We start from the raw sequence: 27,797 nt of genomic DNA on the forward strand, positions 1-27,797 counted from the left end.
CATCATTTTGGGTCTTAGCACATACAATAAACAAACTTATCTTAACAGTTCTCTCCCGTGCATGGTTATTTTAGTTGGAACGCCTCAGCCAACTTACAAGAGTTATCTAAACACTGTCAACCGTCACTCATATCATCTGTTTTTCATTTAGAGTTAATGCGACCCTTTACATGTTAAATATTGCGTTATTTAAGTTTGACCTCTCAGTGCTTGTTTCAATTAACATAAACATATCATTAGATTGGATTTCCCCTTTTAGTTCTGACTTTACTTTCCGCTGATTCTGACAGAACAAAAGACTTAATGTGATCTTTTCGCTTCCCTTAAGATTTGTTGAAGTTTAAGTTTGTAAAAAGTTGAAGTATAGTTGATTTTGCCCACGCACCCGTTTTAAGCCGAAACTGATATGGAGCACATGTGTACGTCTTTCTGATATGTAAATATGTGAGGTTTTAAATAGAGTTGCACACGGACATCTAGTAGTCTGAGTAACATTTAGTAGCACAGAGATGCCGTATGATAGAGGTAGCAAAGATAACTAATGTCAGCCTAAACATGATATCCAGATTGTAAAAACAAAAGTCTTCTGAATAGCAGTGCAAGGTCGACCAGGGATTACAACGCCAGCAGACTTTATGGCCCCAACTAGATGACTTAGGGAGATGACAAAGCAGCACATGTCTTCTGAATTTGCGGCTGCTTCTGGATGGAAAATATTCCGTAGGCTAGTGGGGAAAGGGTCAATTGAATCTGATCTCAAGATTAGATTATGATTTCCAAAAACTAAGTATAAGTTTTACTAAGTATATGCATATCAAGTGCTATTTTTACTATCCTCTTATAAACTTTTGAAATGTCTTTGAGTTGTAAATATAAAATTCATGTTTTTCATGTGTGTATAACATTTTTCATCGTCGTCCGTGATGTGTTTTAATGTTCTGATGTGTATTGTGTGCATGCCTGCATAAATGTTAAGGTAAGTGTGCCAAACTGTACAACAGAAATATGAAAGCAACCTAACCTATCGCGAATAGGAAAATCTACGACTCGAGGTATCTATCATCCCCTGAGAGACGATTTGAACATCAGCGGTCTTTTCCCGGATATCCGTTGTCGTCGTCATACGAGGAACCCTATTATGGAGAGAGAGAGAGGATATATGGATCGCGATCCGGAAGTGTCACACCTGTCGTCGATGAGAAAGCTAGGTATGGAGGTTACAATAGACCCTTGTTTTCAGTCAACTTGGTTATTGATGTTGATATATGTGACATAACACTTCATTATTAATTTGAAATATTTTAGAACGTCAGGATAGTTCATACAGTTTATGAATAGTTGACCGTAAGAAATTGTCGAATTTTTTCGAATACCACGTGGACTTTTTTTCTCCCTTAAAATTTTAACATTAAAATCCCTGGTGCACGTCTAATACCATGCTTGAACTTAAGAGTATCAATACATTTAAGAAATCAAAAAGGCACTTGGGCAATACGTTTGGAACACAACCACAACCAATGGCGTTAGTTCTCGCTTGGTTGTAGATTGTGAGAATGATTTGGTTCTCACACTTTGCATTCTTCTACAGTATTTTTATGTCCTGCAGATTGGAAATGCAGATCAACCTTTTGGGAAAGTGTGGTTTAAAATCCCTTCTACAGCTGGAGGAATTTCATAAAGGTCATGTTCACCTGGGGGCTTAATTAATGGTCTCAGGAGCAGATGCGGTTTCTTCGCATGGGTTGTTCCCTGAATCTTCATCGCACACAGCTTGCAAATTTCAGGGGAACGCATTACGTCAAAATACAACTACAAGCATATATGTTTCTCAATGTGAGATACTCGAATGAGATTAGACAGTTAGTGAATAAAAGGGGACTCTCAGTTGCTTGTGATCGGAAATTGATGCTGATACCGCAACTAATAGCTATATTAATAAACTAAAAGGTATAATTACCTTTAATTTTATGGTAATATAGTGATCCCACCGTATCAACAAACATCCCACATGGATATCAGTGTCTCCGTTCACTAAATAAATAATGGCTGTGACGAAGTAATTGCATTATTTTGCTGTGAGGGAAAACTGATGGCCTTGAAAGAAACCGAAGAAATCAGGGATAGTTCCTCTGAGAGCAGTAAAACATGCATGAAAGTTAAATCGCAGATGAGAAGAAAGTGTTGATGTTTTCGAGGGTGTAAAGCTTTTTACAGTTTGACATGTACCAGTCGTTGTTCAGTTTTCTGGAGTATTATACAATTTCAGAATTCGTGTTCATATGTCCTATCACAGAATGAAAATTAGGCTGAAATAGCTGCATATTTCAAAGTGTCAGACAATATTGTAGACAGAAAAGAAAGCAAAAAAGATATGATCACAGGAATTAGCGTCAAAGAGAAGTTACCTTGTACTGTAAAATTGCTTTCTGTTATAAGAAGGACAAGTTAATTTTATTGGTATATTACGAGTGGATCTAATCCACAAAGAAATGCCTCTCAATCAATCTAAAAAGGAACACGTAGTTCAAAAAATGGATTGTGCTTCTTACTCTGCATGTGGTATTCGAATAAATACGGTAACTAATAATGTATTACATGTAATTCTAAAACGTTCCATTTCAAAAATTGATTTGAAAATTTTGATTCAGCTCTTTGTGTCGAGGTTTGCTGTATGTTTTTATATAATCTATTAATTTGGATGAAGGTTAAAAAAACTGAATGTTTTAACCAGCAAAATGGATTATGTATATTTAAATTATAATATATCTTAATTACCACTCTTATACCACGTATAAGTTACCTAAACTAATATACATTGAGTAACGTTTCAGGTATCTTGCTGTTGGGAGATAGGTATCGGGCAAGATACCAGAAACGTTACTCTATATACATTGAGTAACGTTTCTGGTAACTCAATGTATATTGAGTAAATGGATAAAAACCACGTAACGTCCTTCCCTATCCATATTGGATTATGTATAGTGATGAAAGTTGAGAATTTTTTGATAAAGTGCACTGATGAGTTGTTCAAAACATCAACGTTTCTTGCGACGACCGACTAACTGGTTAAAATAAAATTTTATTTTATTTTAATAAATTAACCAGTTAATCGGTCGTTGACCGACTAACTTCCTCAAACATTCATTTCTTCAGCATTGGAAACAGATTGAAGTCTTACTTACTTTTGTGGTGCGGATACTGATAAAGATATGACAACTATCAGTATTTATTAAGTTACAATTTTCCGATTGTATAAATATTTCAAGGAAGGATATCAATCTGTGGTTAACGACTTCATTTCCTTGCCCCTGAAATACCTGCGTATTTTAAAGTGCCAATGGGCAGTAGTGTCGATAGAAAAGAAAGCTAAAAAAATATGATAATAGAAATGATTTTTATGGTCATTTGCATCTGTGGACTCCAGCCACTCCACAAGAATCTGTGCGACCTCGACGATTAAATGTGGAGTAATTAGTTATCCGACTACTGATTGATTCCCCCCCCCAAAGCATAAATTAATCAGACATGCGTAGTTTCTAAAAAATCTACCCGTAAGAAAGGCAGTTATGTTTTTCTCATTCTTCGATGCTGCTTGTAGTAGTAATTAGAGAAAAACTTGGCCCTCTTCAGTAGTTTCTGCCTTGCTCAAATTATGTGTCAGTAACCTTCTTAGGGTTTTTTTTTTTTTTTCATGATCTGGTCTTCCTAAGAAGAGCATCAGAATAGTAAATTTCTTCTCATGAACTAAACAACTGTATAATTGCTATAAATATGCTTTAAATTGCCAAGATGAATCGTGATAATTTAAAATCCAGAATTTTCTGTTCCTCCTATGTGTTTTTGTTGTGTCACTGAGAAGAAGCACGCAGTTTTAATTTTTTTTCCTATGTTTATATATATTTCTGATCTACTCTTCTCACCCGTTCCCCGACAGTTCCATTATTAAAATTAAAATGCTGGTTTTCTTTTTTTTTTTCGTGTTGCTCTTCATTCATCTCACTTTATTTTCGACTGTTGCCTTTGTATCCTTTCGATGAAAGGATGCCATTCTCACATCCTACACAATTTCTATTGAAACCGATATTATCGAGAACTAAGGTACAATTGTAAAAGCTAATTCGGGAAAATCCAATTAAACAAGGAAATATTCTAAAGGGCTGATAAAATTGTGCAAACTAATGGCAAAGTGCAAGCAGAAATGACTTTTTTTCTATTTTCTCTTTCTTTTTATATCTTACACGCGAATCATGCGTAGACTGTCGAAAGCACAATATTGCATTAAAACTACATTTAATATATAAATTTCTCTTTTACATACAATTTATATGGAAAAAAGAAAATTAATTGCTATATTTCTATTGGTCAGATTTTAATGAAATTTGGAATATCCCGAGAAATATTTTTAACAAGCCAAAATACAAAATTTCATTAAATTCTGGAAGATATAAATGTGGTAATTATATTTTTTCCATACAAAATTGTATGGAAAAAAAGAAAAGAAATTCATGATTAGCTTTAGACGTGCGTATTTTTATGTGAAACTCATGAACGCTCTGAAGAGATACACATATAAAGCGAGAAAGGAAAAGAACGATAAATATTACACAAGTTTTAATCAAAGTGAATGGCTACGTTTCGAGAGTAAAACTATAGAGTTTCATTAAGTGTTCTATAAAGTTATAATCTTAATAATAAATTGATAATAAGATAACTCTATTTACTTTTCACTTCAGTTAATGATAGAAAAAGAAAAATTTATATAAATAGTGATAAAAAAAAAAAAAATAGAACGGGCCTGAAATGAAATGCACTGCGTACGTTCCTTCACTTGTAATGGAAGTATATTATCGGAAGTATAGATATTACTTAATAAGAAAACGTTCAATCGATATCATATTTTCAGATCAATCATAGCCTTTCCCATCCCCACGACAGAAATCCATTTGGCTGAATTTCAGAATAGGGTTCCCCCTCCAGGCTGCCTCAGTCTTAGAGTGTTTATCCTCTCCCACCTTTCCCGCTGTTTTAAAATAGGAAAGTGTAAGTGTGTTTAGGGTCAAGCGGCACCAGGGGTTTCCCCATCTCCGCGTAGTTTACATTGTGGTGTGTTACAGTACGCTGTAAATGCCAGAGATTTAAAAATATGTGGGTCTTGGATCGTTTAGTGTCATGTATCGTTGTTCTTCTGGTCGTTTAGCCGCTAAACCCCAATTGGGGCCCAACGTTGCCCCACTAACGCCCCGTGGAGGCAGACTAGGAACCCAGTAGCTTATATGCACTCTGGCAGGTCCTGCCACCTAATTTCCTGAGATTTCAATGGCAAGGACCTAAAAAAAAAAAAAAAAAAAAATTTTTTTGCACGTTGTATGTTGATCACATACATGTTTCCCGTTTTGAAGGGGTTCGGTTTGAAAATTTAATGGCCGAGGAGAGGGCGAAATAATTTAAAGAAGCTAGAATTTTGGTGTGGGTCTTGCGCTAGCATAGAGATAGAGAGGGGAGGAGAATGAAGGCTAGGGGGGGAATAGCTAGGAAAGACTGGGGTCAATAGAGTAGACGACCCCAGCATGTGCCAGTGAGGCATGTCCATGCCCCACCAGAGAGAAAGATGTGGGATGGCAGGGGGGAGGCAACGAGAAGGCTGTCGCCTTCCCCCCTCTGCCAGGGGAGGGAGGGAAGTGTGCCCAGCAAGGGAGCCAGCACAGGTCGCCGTATGGCCTGGCAGCTGCATGTCTGCTTGAGTCAGGTCTTTGGTTGGGTCCTAGTTGTCCAATCCGGATGTAGGTTCCTGTCTGTGGTTGTCACTTGGCAGCAGGACAAGGTGCCTTAGTCAGGTCTGTAGTTGTGGGTATTTAGTCCACTCTGTGGTTACTTATGTCTCTGTCTGGAGTCATAGTCATTTGTTGTTTCTTCCTGGGATCCAATCCCTTTGTGGGTTGTCTTGATGGTGACTGTCCGTGCTCCTTATATGGTTGTTTGCAAAGTCATATATTGTAGGCCTGAGAATCGCTATTGTGGCTGTGGGGGCGGAAGAGTATGCCTTCTGCCAAAAAGATCTTGTGCAAAGTTTGCCAGTGCTTTGTAGCTGTGCTCCTCCTCCAGTAAGCGTTCCTCTTGATTGTCTGGTACATAATGTAATTCTGTAATTAGTCGGCATCGGAGGTCTTCATAAAGATTGCAGTGATACATTAAATGCTCCCATGTTTCCACTAAGCCACAATGACAGAGGGCACCGTTTCTCAGTCCAAAGGTCATCAGTTCGAATCTGATGGCGCCGTGGCCCGTTAGGAGGTACGTGGCCAGCAATCCTGGGGAGAGCCAGCTTGGGTATTTTGGGTATACGGCCGAGACAGTTGGGAGGAATTTTCGCGTTATTTGCCCTTTTGTTGAGTTTTGCCACCGTGTTTGCCAGGTTTGTTGGAGATGTACAGTTAGTCTTCTTTTCTCTATTTTCGGTTCGCTGGCTCATTTAATGTGAAATTTAGGCAGGTATTCGGTATGCCTCTGGAAAAGCTGTAGAGGTGTCCACTTCCAGGTCCAGGGGGGAGGGCACCCGTGAGCACCTGAAGTGCGTGTGTACTCACTGTGTTACAAGCTCGTGAGATAGTCAGCAAGATGTACCTCTGTATGCTTTCTAGTTTTCTTTTATTAGTTGCAGTGGTTGCTTTCTTGTACCACACACCCGAGGCATAGAGGATGACTGGTAGGAACACAGTTTTGTGAAAAAGAGCAAGAGTTTTCTTCTTTATGCCCCAGTCCTTGCGGGTGATTCTTGCAAATAGTGACGAGTAATTTCTGATTTTATTTCTGAGATAGTTAAGGTGGGGAGTGAAAGATAGGTTTCTATTAAGGACAACCCCGAGAAATTTCATTTCTGTGGTCAGCTTGACGGTGGTTCCTTGTACTTTTATTTGGGGGGGGGGTCTCCTAGTGTCCAGGGTTCCCCGAAGTAGGATGGAACTTGTCTTAGTGGATGATATCTTCAGGCTATTTTCGTCAGCCCATTGTTGTAGAGTGGCGAGCGCCCGGTTTGCTGTGTTTTCCAGCTGTGCCCTGGAGTTTTCTGCCAGTGTCAGGACAAGGTCATCCGCATACGCTTGGGAGGCTGCATTTCCGAGGTTGAGGAATCCATCCAGGACCACGTTTCAGAGCAGTGGGCCCCAGGACGGAGCCCTGTGGGCATCCTCTGTAGATGTGTCTGGTTATTGTACAGTAAGGAGCAGTGACTTTTACTGACCTGTCGCACAGGTAATTGCTGATACAGTTGTATAGATTACTTGGGAGTTTGGCCTCACGGAGCCTGCTGAGGACGCTTGGCCACCAGAGGGTGTCAAACGCCCCGGCAAAGTCAACCGCGATGGCAAGAAAGTATTTGCGGTCTGTTTCTGTTGCAGCGTTGATGATGCTGCGTAGGGCATCGGTGGTGGAGTATCCTTTTCGAAATCCAAATTGTTTGGGTGACTCTAGGCCTGCGTTTCTATAGTGCTTCTCTATCCTGTTTCGCAGGAGATGTTCAAGAAGCTTGCTGAGAACTGTCAGGAGCGCTATCGGGAATAGGACCCTGGGAGGTCCTGCCTCTTCGTGGGATTCTTCAAGATTAGCCGGAGCGTGGCCACCCTCCAACTGCACGGGAAGTAGCCTTCTTTGAGGCATTTATTGTATGGTTTCAATATTTCCTCTGGGATGGGGTGGTAGTGTGTGTGTGTGTGTGTGTGTTTAATGTCAAGTGGCACCAGGGGTTTCCCCCATCTCCGCGTAGTTTACATTGTGGTGTGTTACAGTACGCTGTAAATGCCAGAGATTTAAAAGTGTGTGGATCTTGGATCGTTTAGTGTCGTGTACCGTTGTTCTTCTGGTCGTTTAGCCGCTGAACCCCAGTTGGGACCCAACGTTGCCCCACTTACGCCCCGTGGAGGCAGACCAGGAACCCAGTAGCTTATATGCACTCTGGCAGGTCCTGCCACCTAATTTCCTGAGATTTCGGTGGCTAGGACCTAAAAAGAAAAAAAAAAAAAAAAAAAGGGGGCACTTAAGTTTAGAAAAGCCAGAAGGGGTTAATGTGGTTCAGTTTTCAGTTTAGAAATCGTTAATTTTGATTAGTTATGTGGGGTTTACGCTGCCGTATTAGTCAGAGTAGGGGGAAGAGACTGAAGACTGGGGGGAAAGACAGAAGTATGGGGTCGATAGGGAAGGCAACCCCAGATGGTCAGTAAGGCATGCCCATGCCTCACCAGGCGAAATATGTGGAGTGGTAGGAGAGGGAGGAAACAGGGAAGACCATTTCCTCCCCCCTGCCAGGGATAGGGGAAAAAAAAAGGTACCAGGCAAGGGAGCTGGTAGAGATCGCCATTTGGCTACATGGCAGTGAGGCTGCATCAGTCGTAGTGTAGTCATAAGTCCGGTAGTAGAGTCACTCGTGGGACAGTGTCCCGTCCAAGTTGAATGTCTTTGTTTTGGTTCTCTATCTTCATTCAGTATATTTGTCAGTTTCATTTAGGTCTCATATTTGTTGGTACATAGGCAGGGTTTCTTGGTAGACAGATAGTAGCTTCCACATAATTTTCATTCTGGGGTGTGTCCTAAAGGATGTTTTTTTTTTGTTATCTGGCTGGTCGCCTTTCACTCCTGGTGTATTGCATATAGGGTTCTCCTTCTTGAGAAGAGTTCTTGAGCGAAGTTGGTCAGGGCTCTGTATTCCTCCTCTGAATCCAATAGGTGAAACTCTTGCCCTCTGGGGAGGTATCTTATACTCGTGATTAGAATGCACCTGAGATCCTCGTATTGCGGACAGTCGTACATGAGGTGTTCCCAGGTTTCGATCTCTCCACATGTACAGCATGGGTCCTCTACAAGGGCGAAGTACATTAGCTTTGCGTTAAAGAGGCCGTGTCCAGTTAGCAAGTATGTTGTTTGCAACCCCGGAAAGAACCAAGTAGGCGATTTTGGATAGATTTTTTCAAGTTGCGGTAAGAACTTGTGGGTGATTGCTTCTTTGGTTGTTTCTGCCCACCTGTCCTGCCACACCTGCAGCAGGTGAGACTGAAGCCGGATCTTTTCTGCCTTATGGTTGTTTGTTGGGTCTATTGTAAATTCCAAGAAAGTGGTGGTTATTCCCTTAGATAAGTAGTAGAGGAGTCCTGTTTTTGCGATTTCAAGATCAAGTGGAAGTACTGCTGCTATCACCTGAAGCGCTGGGTTACTCGCCGTTCTGCAGGCGCGGGTAGTAGTGAGGAGGATGGTGCGTTGAATTGCATCCAGGGTTCTCTTATTTACGACCAAGGCAGTTTTGTCGTACCAGATTGCTGAAGCGTATGTAATTATTGGGAGGAAGGTTGTCTTGTAGTATAAGGCTAGGGTACGTTTTTTGAGACCCCAGTCTCGCCTTGTGACCCTAGCTACCATGGCAGAGTAGTTTCTGATCTTTTGTCTTAGGAATTTGAGATGTGGTTGGAAGGATAAGTTATTGTCTAGTATGACACCCAGGTGTTTTAGTTGACTAGCAAACTTGATAGTTGTCCCATCAATCTTAATCTGGGGTGGTCGTCTCAGTTGCAGGGTTCCTTTGAGCAGCGCCGACAATGTCTTTGTCGGTGAAATTGTTAGGAAATTCTTCTTGGCCCACTGTTGGAGTATCTGCAGGGCTTGATTAGCTAGGATTTCCAACTGGGCTCTGGAGTTTGCTTGCACTGTCAAAATCAGGTCATCAGCGAAGGCCTGCACCCCCACTGCGCCTAGGTCCATTCTCAAGAACTCATCAAATACCAAGTTCCAGAGAAGTGGGCCCAATACAGACCCCTGTGGACATCTTCTGTGTACTGTTCTTGCGATCTTTTTGTATGGAGTGTTTATTTCAATTTTTCTTTGTGAGAGATAGGTTTCTATGACTTTATAGAGGTTGATGGGTACTTTAGCTTTCCTGAGTCTGCCCAAGACGCTCGGCCACCAGAGTGAGTCGAACGCCCCGGCAAGGGGAGGAAGGAAACAGGAAGACCATCTCCTCCCCCCTGCCAGGGATAGGAAAAAAGGTACCAGGCAAGGGAGCTGGTAGAGATCGCCATTTGGCTACATGGCAGTGAGGCTGCATCAGTCGTAGTGTAGTCATAAGTCCGGTAGTAGAGTCACTCGTGGGATAGTGTCCCGTCCAAGTTGAATGTCTTTGTTTTTGGTTCTCTATCTTCGTTCAGTATATTTGTCAGTTTCACTTAGGTCTCATATTTGTTGGTACATAGGCAGCTAGTAGCTTCCACATAATTTTCATTCCGGGGTGTGTCCTAAAGGATGTTTTGATTTGTTATCCGGCTGGTCGTCTTTCACTCCTGGTGTATTGCATATAGTGTTCTCCTTCTTGAGAAGAGTTCTTGAGCGAAGTTGGTCAGGACTCTGTATTCCTCCTCTGAATCCAGTAGGTGAAACTCTTGCCCTCTGGGGAGGTATCTTATACTCGTGATTAGAATGCACCTGAGATCCTCGTATTGCGGACAGTCGTATATGAGGTGTTCCCAGGTTTCGATCTCTCCACATGTACAGCATGAGTTCTCTACAAAGGCGAAGTCCATTAACTTTGCGTTAAAGGGGCCGTGTCCAGTTAGCAAGTATGTTGTTTGCAACCCCGGAAAGAACCAAGTCGGCGATTTTGGATAGATTTTTTCAAGTTGCGGTAAGAACTTGTGGGTGATTGCTCCTTTGGTTGTTTCTGCCCACCTGTCCTGCCACACCTGCAGCAGGTGAGACTGAAGCCGGATCTTTTCTGCCTTATGGTTGTTTATTGGGTCTATTGTAAATTCCAAGAAAGTGGTGGTTATTCCCTTAGATAAGTAGTAGAGGAGTCCTGTTCTTGCGATTTCAAGATCAAGAGGATGTACTGCTGCTATCACCTGAAGCGCTGGGTTACTCACCGTTCTGCAGGCACGGGTGGCGCGTTGAATTGCATCCAGGGTTCTCTTATTTACGACCAAGGCAGTTTTGTCATACCAAATTGCTGAAGTGTATGTAATTATTGGGAGGAAGGTTGTCTTGTAGTATAAGGCTAGGGTACGGTTTTAGAGACCACAGTCTCGCCTTGTGACCCTACCTACCATGGCAGAGTATTTTCTGATCTTTTGTCTTAGGAATTTGAGATGTGGTTGGAAGGATAAGTTATTGTCTAGTATGACACCTGAGTGTTTTAGTTGACTAGCAAACTTGATAGTTGGCCCATCAATCTTAATCTGGGGGTAGTCGTCTCAGTTGCAGGGTTCCTTTGAGCAGTGCCGACAATGTCTTTGCCAGTGAAATTGTTAATAAATTCTTCTTGGCCCACTGTTGGAGTATCTGCAGGTCCTGATTAGCTAGGATTTCCAATTGGGCTCTGGAGTTTGCTTGCACTGTCAAAATCAGGTCATCTGCGAAGTCCTGCACTCCCACTGCGCCTAGGTCCATTCTCAAGAACTCGTCAAATACCAAGTTCCTGAGGAGTGGGCCCAATACAGACCCCTGTGGATAAGGGTCTGTATTGGGCCCAAAAACTGTAAAGACTGTTCTTGCGATCTTTTTGTATGTATATACAATTTTGTATATACAATTTTTCTTTGTGAGAGATAGGTTTCTATGACTTTATAGAGGTTGATGGGTACTTTAGCTTTCCTGAGTCTGCCCAAGACGCTCGGCCAGCTGAAAGAGTCGAACGCGTTTAAAATAGGAAAGCGAGTTCCCGATTTTAAAACAGCGGCGTGGGGGGATAGTGGGTTAGGCTTGCCAATCACTGCATTCTTCCTCTTCTTCTCGCCGCCATGTTTTAAAGTTTTACCATCTATTCATATTAATGAAAGTATATTTCGCGTATTATTCTAAAACGAAAAGTCGGATCGAAGCCAGTTTTCAACCTAGGGTTTTCTGTTGGTCCTTGGTCCATTTGAGATTTCCCAGCCATCCTCCCTCCCCCCTACAAAAATCGGCATAAATGAAACTATGTTTTTGCATTAATTGACAGGAAAAATGTGTATTGCTACTAAATTTTCAGTACATATTCTGTTGGCCCCAGGGATGGTTCTAAATTCATTTGCAATTTCGTAGTGTTCTCTCTCCAGCTTCCATTACAGAAATAGATGTCGAACAGGAGCTATGATCCATTTCAAAATTTCAATGCTTTATATTTTCATGGCGATGGGGTGACATATTTTTCCATAAATTATGAATTATTATTTACTATTTGCTAACGCGTCTGAAATGTAACACACTGCGTACATTAACTTGTGCATATATGTGTGTGTGTGTGTGTATATATATATATGAAAGTGGCGATAATTTAAAATTACTACCGGTAATTTCACTGTAAATTTGGTTTTACCGTTTTAAATGTTGTAGTCACTTATATTCTTAAAATACCTTAATATAACTTAAAAAAAAAAAATAGGATTATAAATAATAGAAAATAGAGGTGGATATTCGAGAAGTTGAAGCTATTTGTGCAGGACAAGGTTTCTCAAACCAGAAGGTGGAAAGTAACGTGTTATGATCAACAAAACTATGGATAGAATTTCTGTTTAATGGAAGAAGGTCATTGATGTGCGGAAAAAGTGTGTTAGAGTGAAGAGCGCCTTGAGGAACACCGGTTAGTGTAGAAGTTAGGAGACGGGGAGCCATCACCCGCAGTGAGCGTTCAGAGAGAAAACTGGATACCCAATTACAAAAAGCAGTGGCAAGATGGAAACTTTTTCAGAAGATCTTTACGCCAAACACAATCAAAAGCTTTTGAAATGTCAAGAGTAATAACTGCTTCAGTTTCATCAAACTGTTCCATTGAATTTGTCCACAGATTGGTATAAGCCAGAATATCCAGTGTATCGTCGACACCGACGGAATCCATACTGGCGATCATTGAGCAGATGGAAAGTCACTAGATACTTTGAGTTGGCGGTTAATTGATTTCTCCATTACTTTAGAAAGAGTAGAAGTAAGTGCTATAGGATGATAATTGGATGAGAGGGATTTGTCACCTGTTTTAGGAACTGGCTGTATATGAGAAAATTTCCAAGCAGAAGAGAAAACACCTTTGGAATAAGAAAGTAAAAAAACCCGACACAGAGCAGAAGTGAGCAAATGGGAAAATATCATCAAGATGGTTCAAAATTTGTCTGGATTCTCTTGACAGTAGATCAGGGCACGCATTGTGTGGAGTGTACTGGGAACGATATGAAATGTTTTACCAAGTAAGATGCCAGTAAGTTGGCTTTATCTTTAGCCTAGGTAGCAATATGACCATCTTGTTTTAACAGATGGGAGTACAGGTGCCCAAAGTTGATACCAGAATTCTCGACTACTGTTTGGACAAAAAAAAATTAAGCTTTCTACTTTTCCTAGCCTGTTCAAAATCTAGTTTGGCCTGATTTATAACTGTTCTACATTTGTTGCAAGCTTTGGTGTAGGCAGAATGAACTCCATGCAGAAAATGTATGTAGATTTGGAATGCCAGCCAATTGCAATATGCAACATCCTGATCTTGAACAGCCTTAGCACATTTATTGGAAAACCAAGTTTTGGATAAAGAATGAGATTTTAAAGTGGAGTGTGGAATAAAGGATTATATCCCTATAAGAATAATTTCACTAACACAATCTCTTGTAATACCAAACAAGTAGCCCATTTTGCATTCTTGTAATACCAAACAATACCAAGGTTGAGAATGGCCACAAGGCAAAAGCACCATTGGAGTAGAAACTATCCTAGGTGCCTAGAGGACCACTCACCTCGACCGTTTGTGAGAAAGAGATCAAGCGTTTAGGTGTATGGTAAGGATTTTCTAGTAGGCAAATGAACAAAGAGTGCAAGATCATTTGTAATTGCAAAAGCCTCAGCATCTAGAAAAAATGGGTAAATATGACTAGAAAAAACAGCCAGCTGGAGTTTTGAACATTAAAATCACCAAAGAAAATTTCCCCACCGTTAGGAAAGTTGGACTGGAGAGGTTTCAGAAGAAGTCAAAGAGTTCTAATTGAGGTAAAGAGATTTTAAGCCAGAGAAAGATTGAAAAATGTTATTCCAAATTACTAAGTCTCTGAAAGGGAATATCAGAGTGGACATATGCACAAGTACCATCTTCGAAGAAAAAAAGAATCTTACAGCGAATAATTTGGATAACTGAAATGGGCACTGGTTGAATCAACGAATAATTGGGATGCTGTCAGAACTAGTACATGGGGTTTGCCAGACTGTAAGTGGAAATAGACATCATTGAGATTGGAACCGAGACCACTGGTATTTGTGAAATGAACGATGAAGTGTTTGCTAAGTTTAGATTTTTTCACAGATAAGTTTATTCCCGTTAGTTTGACAGTTCATGATGTATACAGTAGTAAAAAAATGTGTGTGGGAGGGAACGCGCTGTGTAAAGTAATGAAATTCTTGGATATGTATACATATGGCAAGAATACACTCGGCTCCTTGACATAATGTGGCTTCGAACCCCCCCCCCCCCCGCATACACACTACTCGGACTCCTAGTCAATATCTGGCAGAGTAGAAACAACAAGATTATACATTTGCTGGTCCGTCCGGAAGCCTCCTAGAGTTACTAATAGGTTCGGTTCGGTGGATTACCCAGCGGCCCGCCTGAAAACACAGTTTAATATAGAAAATTGTTCATTAAAAAAACTTAATAGGTTTTACTAAGAACCCTTTGGATTCGTAAAGTGCCACCATACCACCAGTACATGAAAATAGCTCTAAATCTGAAGTAGGTAACTACAGATGGGTCAGTCTGACTACAGTGATTAAGTATGCAATAGGGGCATGTACCAAGTGGCCACTTAAACTCTCCCTAGAGCTATCTGGTGGAGACCAATCTAATGGAGGAAATGCAACCAGTTTGACGTGAAAGAATTGAACGAAAAAACAAAATTAGTTCCATAATTACCACCAGAAGAAACGTTTCGCTGTGGATGATTAACCATGTTACGTGAGTTGTGTGGTTATGCGTATTCAAAATGAAAAACACGAAGTTAACACTGGTACAACACGTTGTGTCACAACATAGCATCATCGGACCTCTTCGCTGGTGCTTGCAACGCCTGAATCTCTGTTACTGCATTGCTTCACAAACCATGCTCCAGTAAGACGGGAGTCATTGCGCTCCTAACGCTAAGGTATTCTTATCTGCCGCATCTTTGCTGTGTTAGTTAGACTTAGTCAAGGGTTACATAGTTTTTTCTCCTGAAAACTAGTTTCTCTTTCAGCGCAGCACTTAACACATCATTTACAGACACAATATACTGACGCCCCATATCCTTAACACAAATTAACTAACCATTATGAGCTATTAGAGTGGTATATGTAAATCTTTCACAGCACAATGTTTCTTCCTGATAATGATTTTTGAAACTACTTCTTTTGTTTTTCGTGTTATTCCCTTCCTCATCCTCCGAAAAATATGCCGGCACAATTTGGTTGCATTTTCAAATTGTATTTGAAGAAAACATATGTTTGACTAACTTGGCTGGCTAAATTTAGCTTTGGAAAGAATTTTTGGACGCTGGCAAATAACGTTTTAGATTTTAATGCTGCCAATATTGTGAAAGCCAGCTTAAATTTTTATTATGTCAATTACAGCCGAGTAACCGGAAGATACAAAGAATGTTTTCCGAGGGCCATTCAATATTGTCAGTACGAAATAACAAATGCACCTGTTTAAAGAGTTGATATATCGAGTGTTCTTGTCTGTATTTATATGTTTTCATTGGATTTGGGGGTTAATCTTACTTCTACCTTCCGTCAGCCCTCAACTTCTTTTTTTTGCAAGAGATATAATTTGATATATGTGTGTGCTATATGGCGAATATTATTACTAAGTCCTCGTTAGCTAAATACTTGCCGATTGCAATGAATTCCCGATTTAATATCCGATAATGTTCCATTAAAGAGCAAATAAATATTTTCAATCAGGTGTGAAAATTAAAAGATTCTAAACCATGCTGGTGTAGAATCTTTAAAAAAATAAAAATAAAAAATTGAATAAATTTATTCAACCCCCATTTATCGCCTTGGATTTAAATGGGGGTTGAATAAATTTATTCAATTTTTAAATTAAAAAATTGGATTTTTGGATTTAAATTAAAAAAATTAATTTAAATCCAAGGCAATTAATTAAGAAACATACCCTATATTATCGCTAACATGATGTTAACGATAATATAGGGTATGTTTTCACCTCCCTGCAGTAATAGTAAAATTTAATTTTCAGAATTAAAACTACCATTATTGTATGGGAGGGTGGGGTGTTCGGGTCTGTATTTGTGTGTGTACATCGGCCGATTTTGGTTGGTGAGGGGGGAAAAACCCCCCCTCACAGGACTCGGCCCAAGATCGACTAACTTGGTACTGAAAGAAAAAACCTCTGGAAACTCGTCCAGCGGGATTTGAACCCAGGTTGTTTTCAGTCAGCAAGCGCGCTGCCGCCGAAGGCACTACGCTACCGAGCCCCATGTGTGAAGTGTCAAACTTTGCTTACTTGAAGTCTCTTGGAGTTTGCGTTGTTCGGCTAGAAATGTAGTAAGCAGTTCTGTGTGCAGTTATTTATTAGACAATCGGTATTTAAAGGAAAAAAAATCAAACATTCTTCCACGATTATTACTAAATTGCATAATAATCATAAAGAAAATTTTCTACAGAATTTGTATTTCTTTACAAATAAAAGTAACAATCTATTAGGCATTCCTCAATGATACATTATTTATTTATAATTGATGAGAATAGCAGTGTTGTAGACTACAAATAATTTAATGGTGGACCTTAATTCAATTTCAGAACAACATAACATTTTATGCGTAGATTTTAGTTGCATATTGACATAACATTTGATACAGTTTTCGGAATGTTGTAATTTCTATTAATGCAGTCGTCAGTTGTGGTAAGAGATTCCAAACCATCTGTCTGGTCTATGTAGCCAGTTCTTCAAATTTAGTTCAAAATTTAGCGACGAAATTCAAATTTAGTTTACACTTTGCATGCAAAGACTTGGAGTGATGAGTTCTGCAGCTGATTTCAGTTCTGTAAGCTTTGCTAGCCAGAAATTGTTCTACCTTGGTTAATAATTTAATGAGGGGGGGACAGGAGTATCCTCTCAATTTGTTGGAGTCTGTCTGAATTAGAGACGTAAAGTTGTCCGATTGTTGTGTTCAGTATTATTATAGCCATATAGGGCAAGGAAGCTGCCATGACCAAAAAAAAAAAAAAAAAAGACAAGCGCATAAGAAAATACAAATTATGCAATTCCCTCCTCATGTAGATTACCATCCAGTTGACCTTTTGAAAAAATCCCAACTGTCAGCTTCAAATACTTGCGGATTCAACTTGTTCCATTAGTCATCAACTCCATGGCTACAAGAAAACTTCCTGCAATGTAAGCAAAACCTCTCCTCATGTAATTTGAATTTATGGCCCCTCGTTCTGGGAATTTTTATAACAGTGAAAATTCTGCCTTCATTCATTTTACTAACATCTCTCGACCCTTATAAACCCCAATTAGGTCCCCTCTAAGGTGCTTGGTTGTCAATCGAAGTCTTATCTCGTACTGTTCTCCCATTTGCGGATCTCGCCATGCGAGGTGCCCGTCTTTCGACCCTTTCAAGAAGTTGTTTTTTTTTAAGTTGAGGCCTCTATACTTGGACGCAGTGTTACAATTGCCTTATACAGTCGGATTATGAAGTCCCTATTTCTACAGGATAGTGTTCGATAAATCATCAATAGGACACTATGGGCTCTCTGCACATAGTGTCCTTTACACTGCTGCTCAATAAATTCAATGTCTGCCCGTAACGTAAATTCTAGATTATATTTTCCTCCTGAGTTTTTAATTCAAACCCACCAAGTGTATAATTTATTTTCGGGTTGCAATTCCCAAGTATGAAACTTTCCATTTTGCTGCATTGAAACATGGCTACCACTTTTCTGACCATTGTTGATGCCTGTTCAAGTCATCTTGAAAGAGTGCTTCTTTGCACTGGTCATTAACGACTATCCCAATTTTTACGTCGGCTGCAAATTTTGACATCACGCCCTTTATCCCTTCTTCGATGTCATTTATGAAAATCAGGAATAAGAGTGGTCCAGAAACCTTGGACCACTATTGTTTCTGACTACTGTTGTACTTGGTGGATTCTACTTTTAACATTACACCCATCTGAAGAATATCCATTGAGCACAAACCTGTGCTTTCTGCCCTGCAGTCTGCCTTAGAATCTTATCAGTAATGCCAACAAATACTTTGCTAAAATCCAAATAAAACTAATTCGAAATTGCTCCCTACATTCAGCACATGAGTGACTGTCTTAATAGCTTATTAGATTAGTTGAACGTGATTTTCTCCCAATCTTAATTTTGCTAGAATATCTCCCAATATTCTAGCAAAATCTTACTTTTCCGGTACTTACCTTCTATCGGTACTACTTAAGGTAAGTACCGGAAAAATAAGCTTTTGCTAGAATATTGATTTGACCAATTAACAAACGGTACTTTAAGATTTACTATACTACGTTGTGTGTACTTCAACATGCCATTTCTTTCTAAATATCCCTGGACTGCATTGTTAATCATAGCTTCCAAGGTGATTCCATTCTACTTCTCACTCTCTCGGGGTAATTCAGAATTTTTTTTTTTTTTTTTTTGCTGGTGCACCATATGGCTAATAATAATTCCCTACCTTCAACGTATACACTCTGCCCATATTATAATAAATTTCTTTCCAAAATCATCAAACCAAAAATTCTCTATGCTTCCCCTGTCTGGACCGGTGTGGCCAACGCAAATTCCAAAAAGATCTCTTCCTTAAATACTGGTTTCTTAAATGGACTTTCTTTAATTCTAGCTATGAACCTGTCTCTTCCCGAGCTTTCACGGTTGACTGCCTAAACTTCTCACTTTCAATCTGGTACAACAACTTTTCTTTCTTTACAAAACTATACAACGCAGACCTTGATTGCCCAGAAATTTGGGAAGTCATAGCGTGGAGAATCCCCCAGGACAGCAGCAAGATCCAAACCAACACTAGCCCCTTTACTAACTCGACTCCGTTTAATCTAAAGACACTTCCCATTCAACAACCCGGTCTTAATAGCCCATAACAAACTCTCCTGTCACAAGCGGTTAAACTCATACTAACGAATCTCCACCGAAGTAAATATAACCACAACGTTACATCCTTCCTCTCCTTTCACCCTGACTTTACAGTGTAGATGTCTAGGGGAGCACATACCTCATCAGGTACCTCTGGTCTTTATGTATTGAACTGCAGTTGCTAATCTTGAGAATTTAGTGATAAGAAAGTCACGCCAGTTATGTGTATTTAATTTAAATTACAGGCTTCAATAACTTTGTCTTTCCTATTAATTGTATTGTATTGTATTCTAAACATGTCTTTATGCTTTCCTGTAAGCCCCTATAGCTGTTGCATCAGTTGTCCCGGGGCAAGCTCAGCATTGTCAGCATGCTTTCTGTACTGTATAGATGGTACTTCTCTGCACGGCCACGCTGGTCCGGCACTTTGTCCAGAATGCCTTTTGGACAAACCTGCAACCATTGGCTTGTCTGGAGCTGTTGCCTCTCTGCATTGTAGGAACTTGTGACCGAGGGCTAATAAACGTAATTAAAGTCAAACTAACTGGTCTGTGGTATCTGGCCTTACTCTTAGAACTATCTTCAGGTATCGGCGATACGTTGGAATTTTTCCAATCCGCTCACAAATCTAATGACGCTGTCATAATTAACATCACTGATTCAGTACACTTTCTGGTCGTCTTTCTCAAAATTACAAAGTGTATGCCATCATCTCTGGGAGATGATACTTTGCCTTTTTGCTCGAAAGTTCTTCCAATAAACAGACATTAGTAATATCTAACTCACTAATTTTATATGGTTCAAAATGTATACAGCCTCTCTTCAGCATCAAGAGTAAAGACCGATGGCAAGTACCTATTAAGTTCATCAGCACCATCACCTGGGTTATTTAAGACTTTCCTATACTTAGTACACACGTGTTCTATCTGGTTCGTGTTTTCTTCTTTGTATTCACATACATGAAAAATTCTTGTCCTCATTCTTAGCTCTCTTAGCCGGTGTTTTCTCATACTCAGCCTCTCTGATCGTATTTGTGGTACTGTTACAGATGAACTTGTAGCTGTTGTAGGCTTCAGTACTTTTTATCGGTCCGTAACTTTCCCATGCTATCTTTTTCTGTTCTATTAGTCTGGCCAGCTCCGTGTTCTTCCATTTTGGCATCCTCCAGAGATATTTTCTTAATAGTATATATGCATTTGTGGCTTCTGTGATTTTTGCTTTAAAGGTATTCCATTATTCAAATATATTCGCCTTTCCCTGTGCAATCCACCCAATTAATAGAAGCCATATAGCGCCTTAAATTGACATAGTCCTCTCCTGAAATTATATCTGGTGCCTTTGCGTTTAACTACTGAAACATCTTTCAACTAACGATTGCGTGATCACTACTTGCCCAAGGTTCCTGTCGTTTAAGTATTGTGATGTCATCTGATTCGTGAGTCATGATAAGGTCAAGATTATTCTCGCCCCTAGTATTTTCTCTGACATGCTGGTACAAATAATAATCATATAGTATTATTTAAATACTTTGTTCCTCATGGTGATTTTCCCTCCCACTTATTCCAATCAAATAGAATCAGATTGTAGTTGCCCATAAGACATTCCATCTGCATGTAGAAACTTGTCATACTTTTCACAATCTTCTGGTCTGTAGATATCGTCCACTCTGCTTCCAACTTACTTCGAAGTAGTCATAAAAAGTAGAAATAAAAGTAGTCATAAAATGGTCATCCTGCAAAATTGAAATATCTTGAATATGCGAATTAAAAACCTCAAAATAGCTTATACACTTAGAGCAATTAATTAAGAACAGCAGAAGAACGAAATTTGTGCGTTACAATACTGGCCGAAGTTGTGAAAGGAAGGACCGTGTTGTTTTTCCTTTCGAAAAATCGATAGGACCATGCAACTTGAACTCTAAATACGTGGGCGAAAGAACTTGGTTTCTTAGAAGAAATCTGGCAGAGGTCTTATAGAGGGGATAGTAAAATGAATGAAGCAGAAATTCTCCGATATAAATGATCCCCAAACTAATGCCCATAAATTAAAATTTCCCGGAAGAGGTACAGACTAATTGTAGATAGACTAACTGAAATAAGATACCTGTTTTGGTAGGTGAGGCGGACACCTTGAGAAAATTGAGAAGCCAGGTGATTGGTACCCCAGAGGAAATTAAACTCTGTTGTTGACCATTCTGAAAAATTCGCCTTTCAATATTACAATTTTTGATCTAAAAAGGGGAAATAGCAGTGTAAATGCCAAGGGGGATCGTCTGATCGATAATTGAACAACATCCATGGATCTGGTGTTGATTAAAATGAAGAGCAATGTGACTTTACTAACAGGGAGAGACGAATGTGTGTTAAGGCACAAATATTTCGAAGGGGAACACATTTATTAGAATTGTTGGTAATTCTAATTAATGTTCGTAGTTTTGTCAATTAGAGCCGAAAGTAACAGGAAGATAGTGAGAATGTTTTCCGAGGCCCTTCAATATTATCAGTATGAAATAACAAATTCTCTTGTTTAAAGAATTTGTAGTTCTGAATTTAAAAAAATCTTTAACCTTATTTTCAACTAAATATATAAAATAATTCAACTATTATTTTCACCGGGATAAGGTTACTTTTCAACTTCCTGCAATAATAATATAATTTAATTTTGTTAATTAAAACTAACATTGTTAGTTTTAATTTCGTGTCTTTATTCATCGGTCGGTTTGGAATTAATCTTACGTCTACCTTCCGTTTTTTTTTTTTTTTTTTTTTTGCCAGAGATGTAATATGATGTATGTATGTACAATATGGCGAATACTATTACTAAGGCTTCCCTAGATAATAATTTGCCAATTTGAATGATTTCCTGGATTTAATATCCAATGAAATGATGTTCCATCAAAAATTAAAGAAATATTTTCAATTACGTGTAATGCAATAAAAAATAAAAATAAAATTCGGGGTTGAATAAATTCATTAAGTGCCAAGGGAGTTAATTAAGAAAAAAAACCCCTATATTATCGCTACATGATGTTAGTGATAATATAGGGTGTGTTTTCACCTCCCTGCAATAATAGTAAAATTTAATTTTCTGAATTAAAACTACCATTATTGCATGGAGGGTGAGTGAGGAGTGTTCGGGTCTGTATTTGTGTGTGCATATCGCCCGATTTTGGTTGGTGAGGGGAGAAAACGCCCCTCTCACAGGACTCAGCCCAAGATCGACTAACTTGGTACTGAAAGAAAAAACCTCTGGAAACTCGTCCAGCGGGATTCGAACCTAGGTTGTTTTCAGTCAGAAGCGCGCTACCGAACCCCATGTGTAAAGTATCAAACTTCCCTTACTTGAAGAGCCTGCGTGCAGATTACATTACAGATGATAACGAAGTTTGCTGACTAGAAATGTAGTCAGCAGCTCGATGTTTTTAAAATGACTAATAATTAAACTTTAAAAAAAAGTTACAATTTATTACTCTTTGATGATATATTTATAATTGGGAATAATTGATAAAGATAGCAGCTCTTCACTGTGTTATGGCAGATAGGCATGAAAATATTTCAGTGCATATGTGTTGTAGACTGCAAATATTTGATGGTGGACATTAATTGGATTTTATGCATAGATTTTAGTTTCATATTGAAAAAAACATTTGATACAGTTTGTTGAATGTTGTATATTGCTGTTAAAGTAGTTGTCAGAGATTTGAAACCACCAGACAGGTGTATCTGGGCATAATGCGCAAAATTCAGATTTAATTCACACTTCACATGCAAAGACTTGGAGTTTCGAGTTCTTCTGATGATTTCTGTTCTGCAAGCTTTGCTAGCCAAAAAGTTGTGGCCCTCGGTCCTTTTTTTTTAATGTGGGGGAGTACTAGTTACAGGAGTAGCCTTTCAATTTGTTGGTGTCTGTACGAATTAAAGACGTAAAGATTCATGATTATTGTGGTTAGTATTATTTTAGCTAAGTAGGGCAAGGAGGCTACAAGTTTTTTGCTGCCTTGGCCAAAAAAAAAAAAAAAACATAAGTGCATAAGAAAATAGAAATTAGGCAATTCCTTCCTCATGTAGGTAACTATCCAGTTGACTTCTGAATTTTTTCAAACTGTCAGCCACAACTAGTTCCATTAGTCAACAACTTGTTGGCTAAAAGAAAACTTCCTGCAATGGATCTCACCATACGAGGTTGCCCATCTTTGAACCCTTTCAAGAAGCTCAATGCCTTTTTAAGGAGAATACGCTATATCATCGTACATCATGTAGCTGAATATGTACATGATGCTAGCGATGTTTTGACCTCCCTGCAGTAATAGTAAAATTTACTTTTCTGAATTAAATTTAATAATATTGCACGAAAGATGAATGGGAGTGTTCGTCGGTCGATTTGGGTTGCTGATGGGGGGGGAGCCATCAAACTTGGACTTCCTTTTAGGGACTCCAAGTTTGATGGCTTCTATTTCTTCCTATTGCTAGCGCAATGACATCTATTGATGGGGCATCAATCTGGCAAGTTAGCATCTTGGTGAGTGTTAACAGATTTTTTTTTTTAAGACAGTGAGCTTCTAGGAGGTCATGCCTAGATTGACTAGGAGAATCGATTTCTAGATGGTAAATGGGTTCCCTCCCAGACAGTTCAGCCACCGCAGAATCCAATATTCCATTGACAGAAATTTGTTACATAGAGGGGTAGCTGCAGAGGATCAGATTTCTGAGGCATATACTGGTATAGGTGTGACACATCTATTAATGTATTGTCCAGTCAGTTTGGTGTTGTTGAAAGCCTGCGAACTCCTGGTGGATAGCTCAGAAAGCAGCATAGGTCTTCTTCTTTACCTTTAGGAAGTGCTCCTTGAAATTTAAGTCTTCATCCCACGTTAGTCCCAGGTCAGTGTGAGATGAAACTTTGGGGACTGTCTCACCATTAACTGAACTCGAATGTCATTCTTGACCTTCCTCTTCTTGATTGTCATGTGGGCTGACTTGGCATTGTTTAGTTGGAGTCCAGCTTGCTGTAAAATGTCAATTAACTGATGAATTTGCTTGGAGGTTTCATTATTAATTTATTGTATCTGTTTGGGGTCTTTTGAATTGATAAAGAATTTTAGATCATCAGTGAAGGAGCTAAAATTTGGATTTTTTGCGAGGAATGGTTCAAGTAGGATTGCAGAGAGGATCATCGACATCACTCCACCTTGAGGTACACCCCTTGTTGCATAGGTTGTTTTCTGGTGAGTTCCATTGGCTATAGTTAAGTGACACTGCTGTAGTAAGGACTTCAGAATGCTGACAATTTGGTTAGATACTTTGAAATATTCTATTAAGATGCCTATAAGAGTGGGAATGGAGATAGTATCGAAGGCAGATTTGATATCGAAGAAGATTATGTCTAGTTGGGCTCTGTCATTCAAATTTTTTTGTGCTCTGAAGAGAGTATCGAGGAGATTAGAGGTTGTGGACCTGTGGTGCAGGACTGTGTGGAGGTAGGATAGTCGGTGAGAAAAACAGTGTTGAATAATCACTGGGTGTATGAGTTTTTCAAATATCTTTAATAATGTGCATCCTATGGAGATTGGACGGAAGTCCTTAGGAGTCTTGGGGTTTCCAATTTTAGAGTGTTCCACAGGCTTTCCCCTTATAGTGTGCTTCGGAAAATTTCATCCCAGAATAATTAAGATACTAAACTCATGCTATTACTCGACATTCAAAGTGTATAAAATGGTTTCCGGACAAACTCATCACTAACATTAGCATTCCAGGAGGCCTGGGTTTCGTATGATCGGCTAGCGATTTAGTTAGGACAAAATCTCTTATCCTCAAGATCTACCCCTGGGCATTATGGGCAAACTTGCGATATAGAGAGGCTTTGTGTACTCACTCAAAAATCTTTCTTTATAATGAGATTCAAGAGTGCCGCTTAACAATGGTTCTTTTACAATAACTTATTCATTGTAACTAGAGAGAATGGTCAAGAGGCAGGAGTAAACAAACAAAACATGATTTATTAAACATAAACACATATTACACTAAATGAATATGAGGGATGACTTATCTTCATCTTCACTATATACTGAAAGTATATAGTGAAGATGCAACAATATACTATGGGTTAAAATATAAATGGTACATGTATATCAGTTTGCGTTCTTCGTGTGACATTTATAAACAGCCACTGCTCGTACTCTCAGGAACAGAGAAACATCTTGCTTGTTTAAGTGTTGGGGTGCTAGTGTCTAATTAACAAGTGAGATCAACAATGACTAACAATATTACATTTAATAATGGGTCGCATTAATTAGCATTAGTAGGAGGCATATGATGCAAGAAAGCAAGCTTATGCAGCATCAGCCAAAAAAAAAAAAAAAAAAAACATTTCCACTTCACCCCTCCGTTCGTTCGAAATACCTGTCCAGCTGAGCCTTAAATTTATTTAGGCTATCAACTTCCACAACAAGGGATGGAAGTCTGTTCCACCAACCAACTATCTGCTGGCTAAAGGCAAATTTCCGCACATCTATCCTACATCCGTCCTTCCTCAATTAGAATTTATGCCCTCTCAGGTGATTATTCTGAGCAAGAGGCAGTGTCCCATGAGCATTGAGCATGCTCAAACCATTCAAGGCTTTGTACACCTCTATCAGATCACCTCGCCGGTGCCTAGTGTCCAGACACTGTAATTTGCAAAACTTAAGCTTTTCTTCGTATGAGCAACCCTTCGTTCCGTTCACTAACCTTTTTGCCCTGCTCGTTCCAGCAGCTCTACATCTTTCTTGAAATGAGGCCTCCAGACCTGTATACAGTACTCAAGGTGTGGCCTGACCATTGCCTTATACAAGGGAATAATCACCTCCCTATCCCTTCTAGAAAAATTCCTGTATATCATTGATAAGACACCATGAGCTACTCTTGCAGCCCATCTGCACTGCTCAGAGAACTTCATATCTGCCTGCACAATTACCCCCAGGTCCTTTTGATCCTCCTTTGTGAATTGGGGTTACATTTTCACATCTCCAGTCTGTGGGTACCTCCCCTGAGTCCAAGGAAGCTCTCATAATTATGGCTAATGGATTGCTTACTTCCTTTGTTGCCTCCTTTAATATAACTGGATAGATCCCATTTTTTATGGGATCTATCCAGTTATCCTGGGTGCCTTTTTTATGTTTATCTTCAACAATTTCTCCTCCACTTTCCTCTCACTCCACTTATTACAAAATAATCTAGCTCACTGCCAGAGCATAATTCACCTCTGGCATTCTCCTCCCTGAATAACTCCTCATGTGTGAATGTAGATACAAAATACTCATTTAGTTTGTTAGCCACCTGAGCAGGATCATCAACAGTTGAACCATCAATATCCATTGGACCAATCTGATTCATCCCTGTCCTTCTAGAGTTTACATAGGTAAAGAACTCTTTTCTGTTTTTCTTTGCATCCTTTGCCAAAAATTTCTCATAATCTGCCTTTGCCTGCCTAACCACCTTTGTGAATTGGTTACAGACCAGCTTATATCTTCCATAGGCTTCCATGTCACCCATTAATTTATGATAAGCTTTTTGTGATGTCTGCAATATATGCAACAGAAAAATGACAATAAAATTTATTTTTTTTGTTATAGAGAGTTAGATGATAGTTCCATCATTGGATTGCTGATACTAAATGGAGTCTTCTGGTATTTGATTGATTCATCATGGTGCACCATTACAAACTCTATATTTTTAGCACTTAGCGCGGAGCTTCAAAATGCGTGACCGCACGAGGAGGAACAAAAATTGACTGTTAATATTTCAAAAAATAAATGGATTTGAAATGAGAAAGGAGAAAACCACTGTCTGCAAGGTTCTCACATGGCTACCACAACCGATTTGATGGAGTACTTCTGGCAGTCGGTTTTGGCGTTTTCGCTTTTTATTTACGACTGCTCTTCAAGGACTTTTCGTCGTTTTAATTTGCAGTATCAATTTCCATTCTTCTTCCTCCAGTCACATAGTTCCCTGAGGAGCTGTTGTGGCCCCCAACAAATTCCTCAAACTGCATTGATCATATACTATACGAGCGGTATCACAAAATGTCATGCTCAAAAGTTCACTGATCTCATCCTTCCACCCAGTTTCAGGTCTTCCTTTAGCAGCAGTTTTTGGAGTTGGTTTTGTTAATGGATGGATCTTCTCCGGCTTCTTTAACTCCATCGCATGCTGTAATTTTTTTCACTGTCAAAATAGTTTAGGTTTCTCAATTGTACTCAATGGAGGTGGTTTTGTCGGTCGCATTGCACGTATACTTGCTCTATATGCCTTACAATGCTCACTATTAGTCTTCGGCATATTGAATTATAAATTCTTTTCCATCGAATTTTTTTATTAAATACGGTGGAGAAAGATGAAAGAAATAGCATGACGCAATCAGTAGGGGCTACTGATGGGGTCATGCATTTCTCTTGCCTGGTACGGAGTAGTGCGATGGTGGGAGTAAGAATGATTTCGTGTCGCATATTCTTGGTAATTTTTGTCAATCCTTGGAGGCATTGCATGCTCTATAGGCTCACTAAAGTGGACCCGCTTTACAATTGGCTCGCTGTACGATCAAATCAATTTACGGTAGCCACTCCATAACAAAATACCGATCACTCTATGACATGTAAGGGTATCCAATCCACGTGTTTTACAAGTTTTGCAGCTCCGGCGAACGTCGAGTTTTTTTTGCTATATTTAGCCGCTTTATTG

At 39.4% G+C, this 27,797-nt stretch overlaps 1 protein-coding gene across 2 annotated transcripts in view; it reads left to right on the forward strand.

Moving 5' to 3' along the window:
- The window catches only part of LOC150090971 (zinc finger CCCH domain-containing protein 10-like), a 1,521,236-nt gene that overhangs the window by 1,191,207 nt on the left and 302,232 nt on the right, over nucleotides 1-27,797 (forward strand). For both annotated transcript variants that reach the window (XM_090373667.1, XM_090373676.1), the window contains one exon: nucleotides 1,035-1,208. In XM_090373667.1, the coding sequence (XP_090229793.1) occupies nucleotides 1,035-1,208 (174 nt within the window). The remainder of the gene's footprint in view (nucleotides 1-1,034; nucleotides 1,209-27,797) is intronic.

This window comes from Mastigoproctus giganteus, chromosome 1 (assembly GCF_048544385.1).
Source record: "Mastigoproctus giganteus isolate SK-2022 chromosome 1, ASM4854438v1, whole genome shotgun sequence".
Taxonomy (NCBI): Eukaryota; Metazoa; Arthropoda; class Arachnida; order Uropygi; family Thelyphonidae; genus Mastigoproctus; species Mastigoproctus giganteus.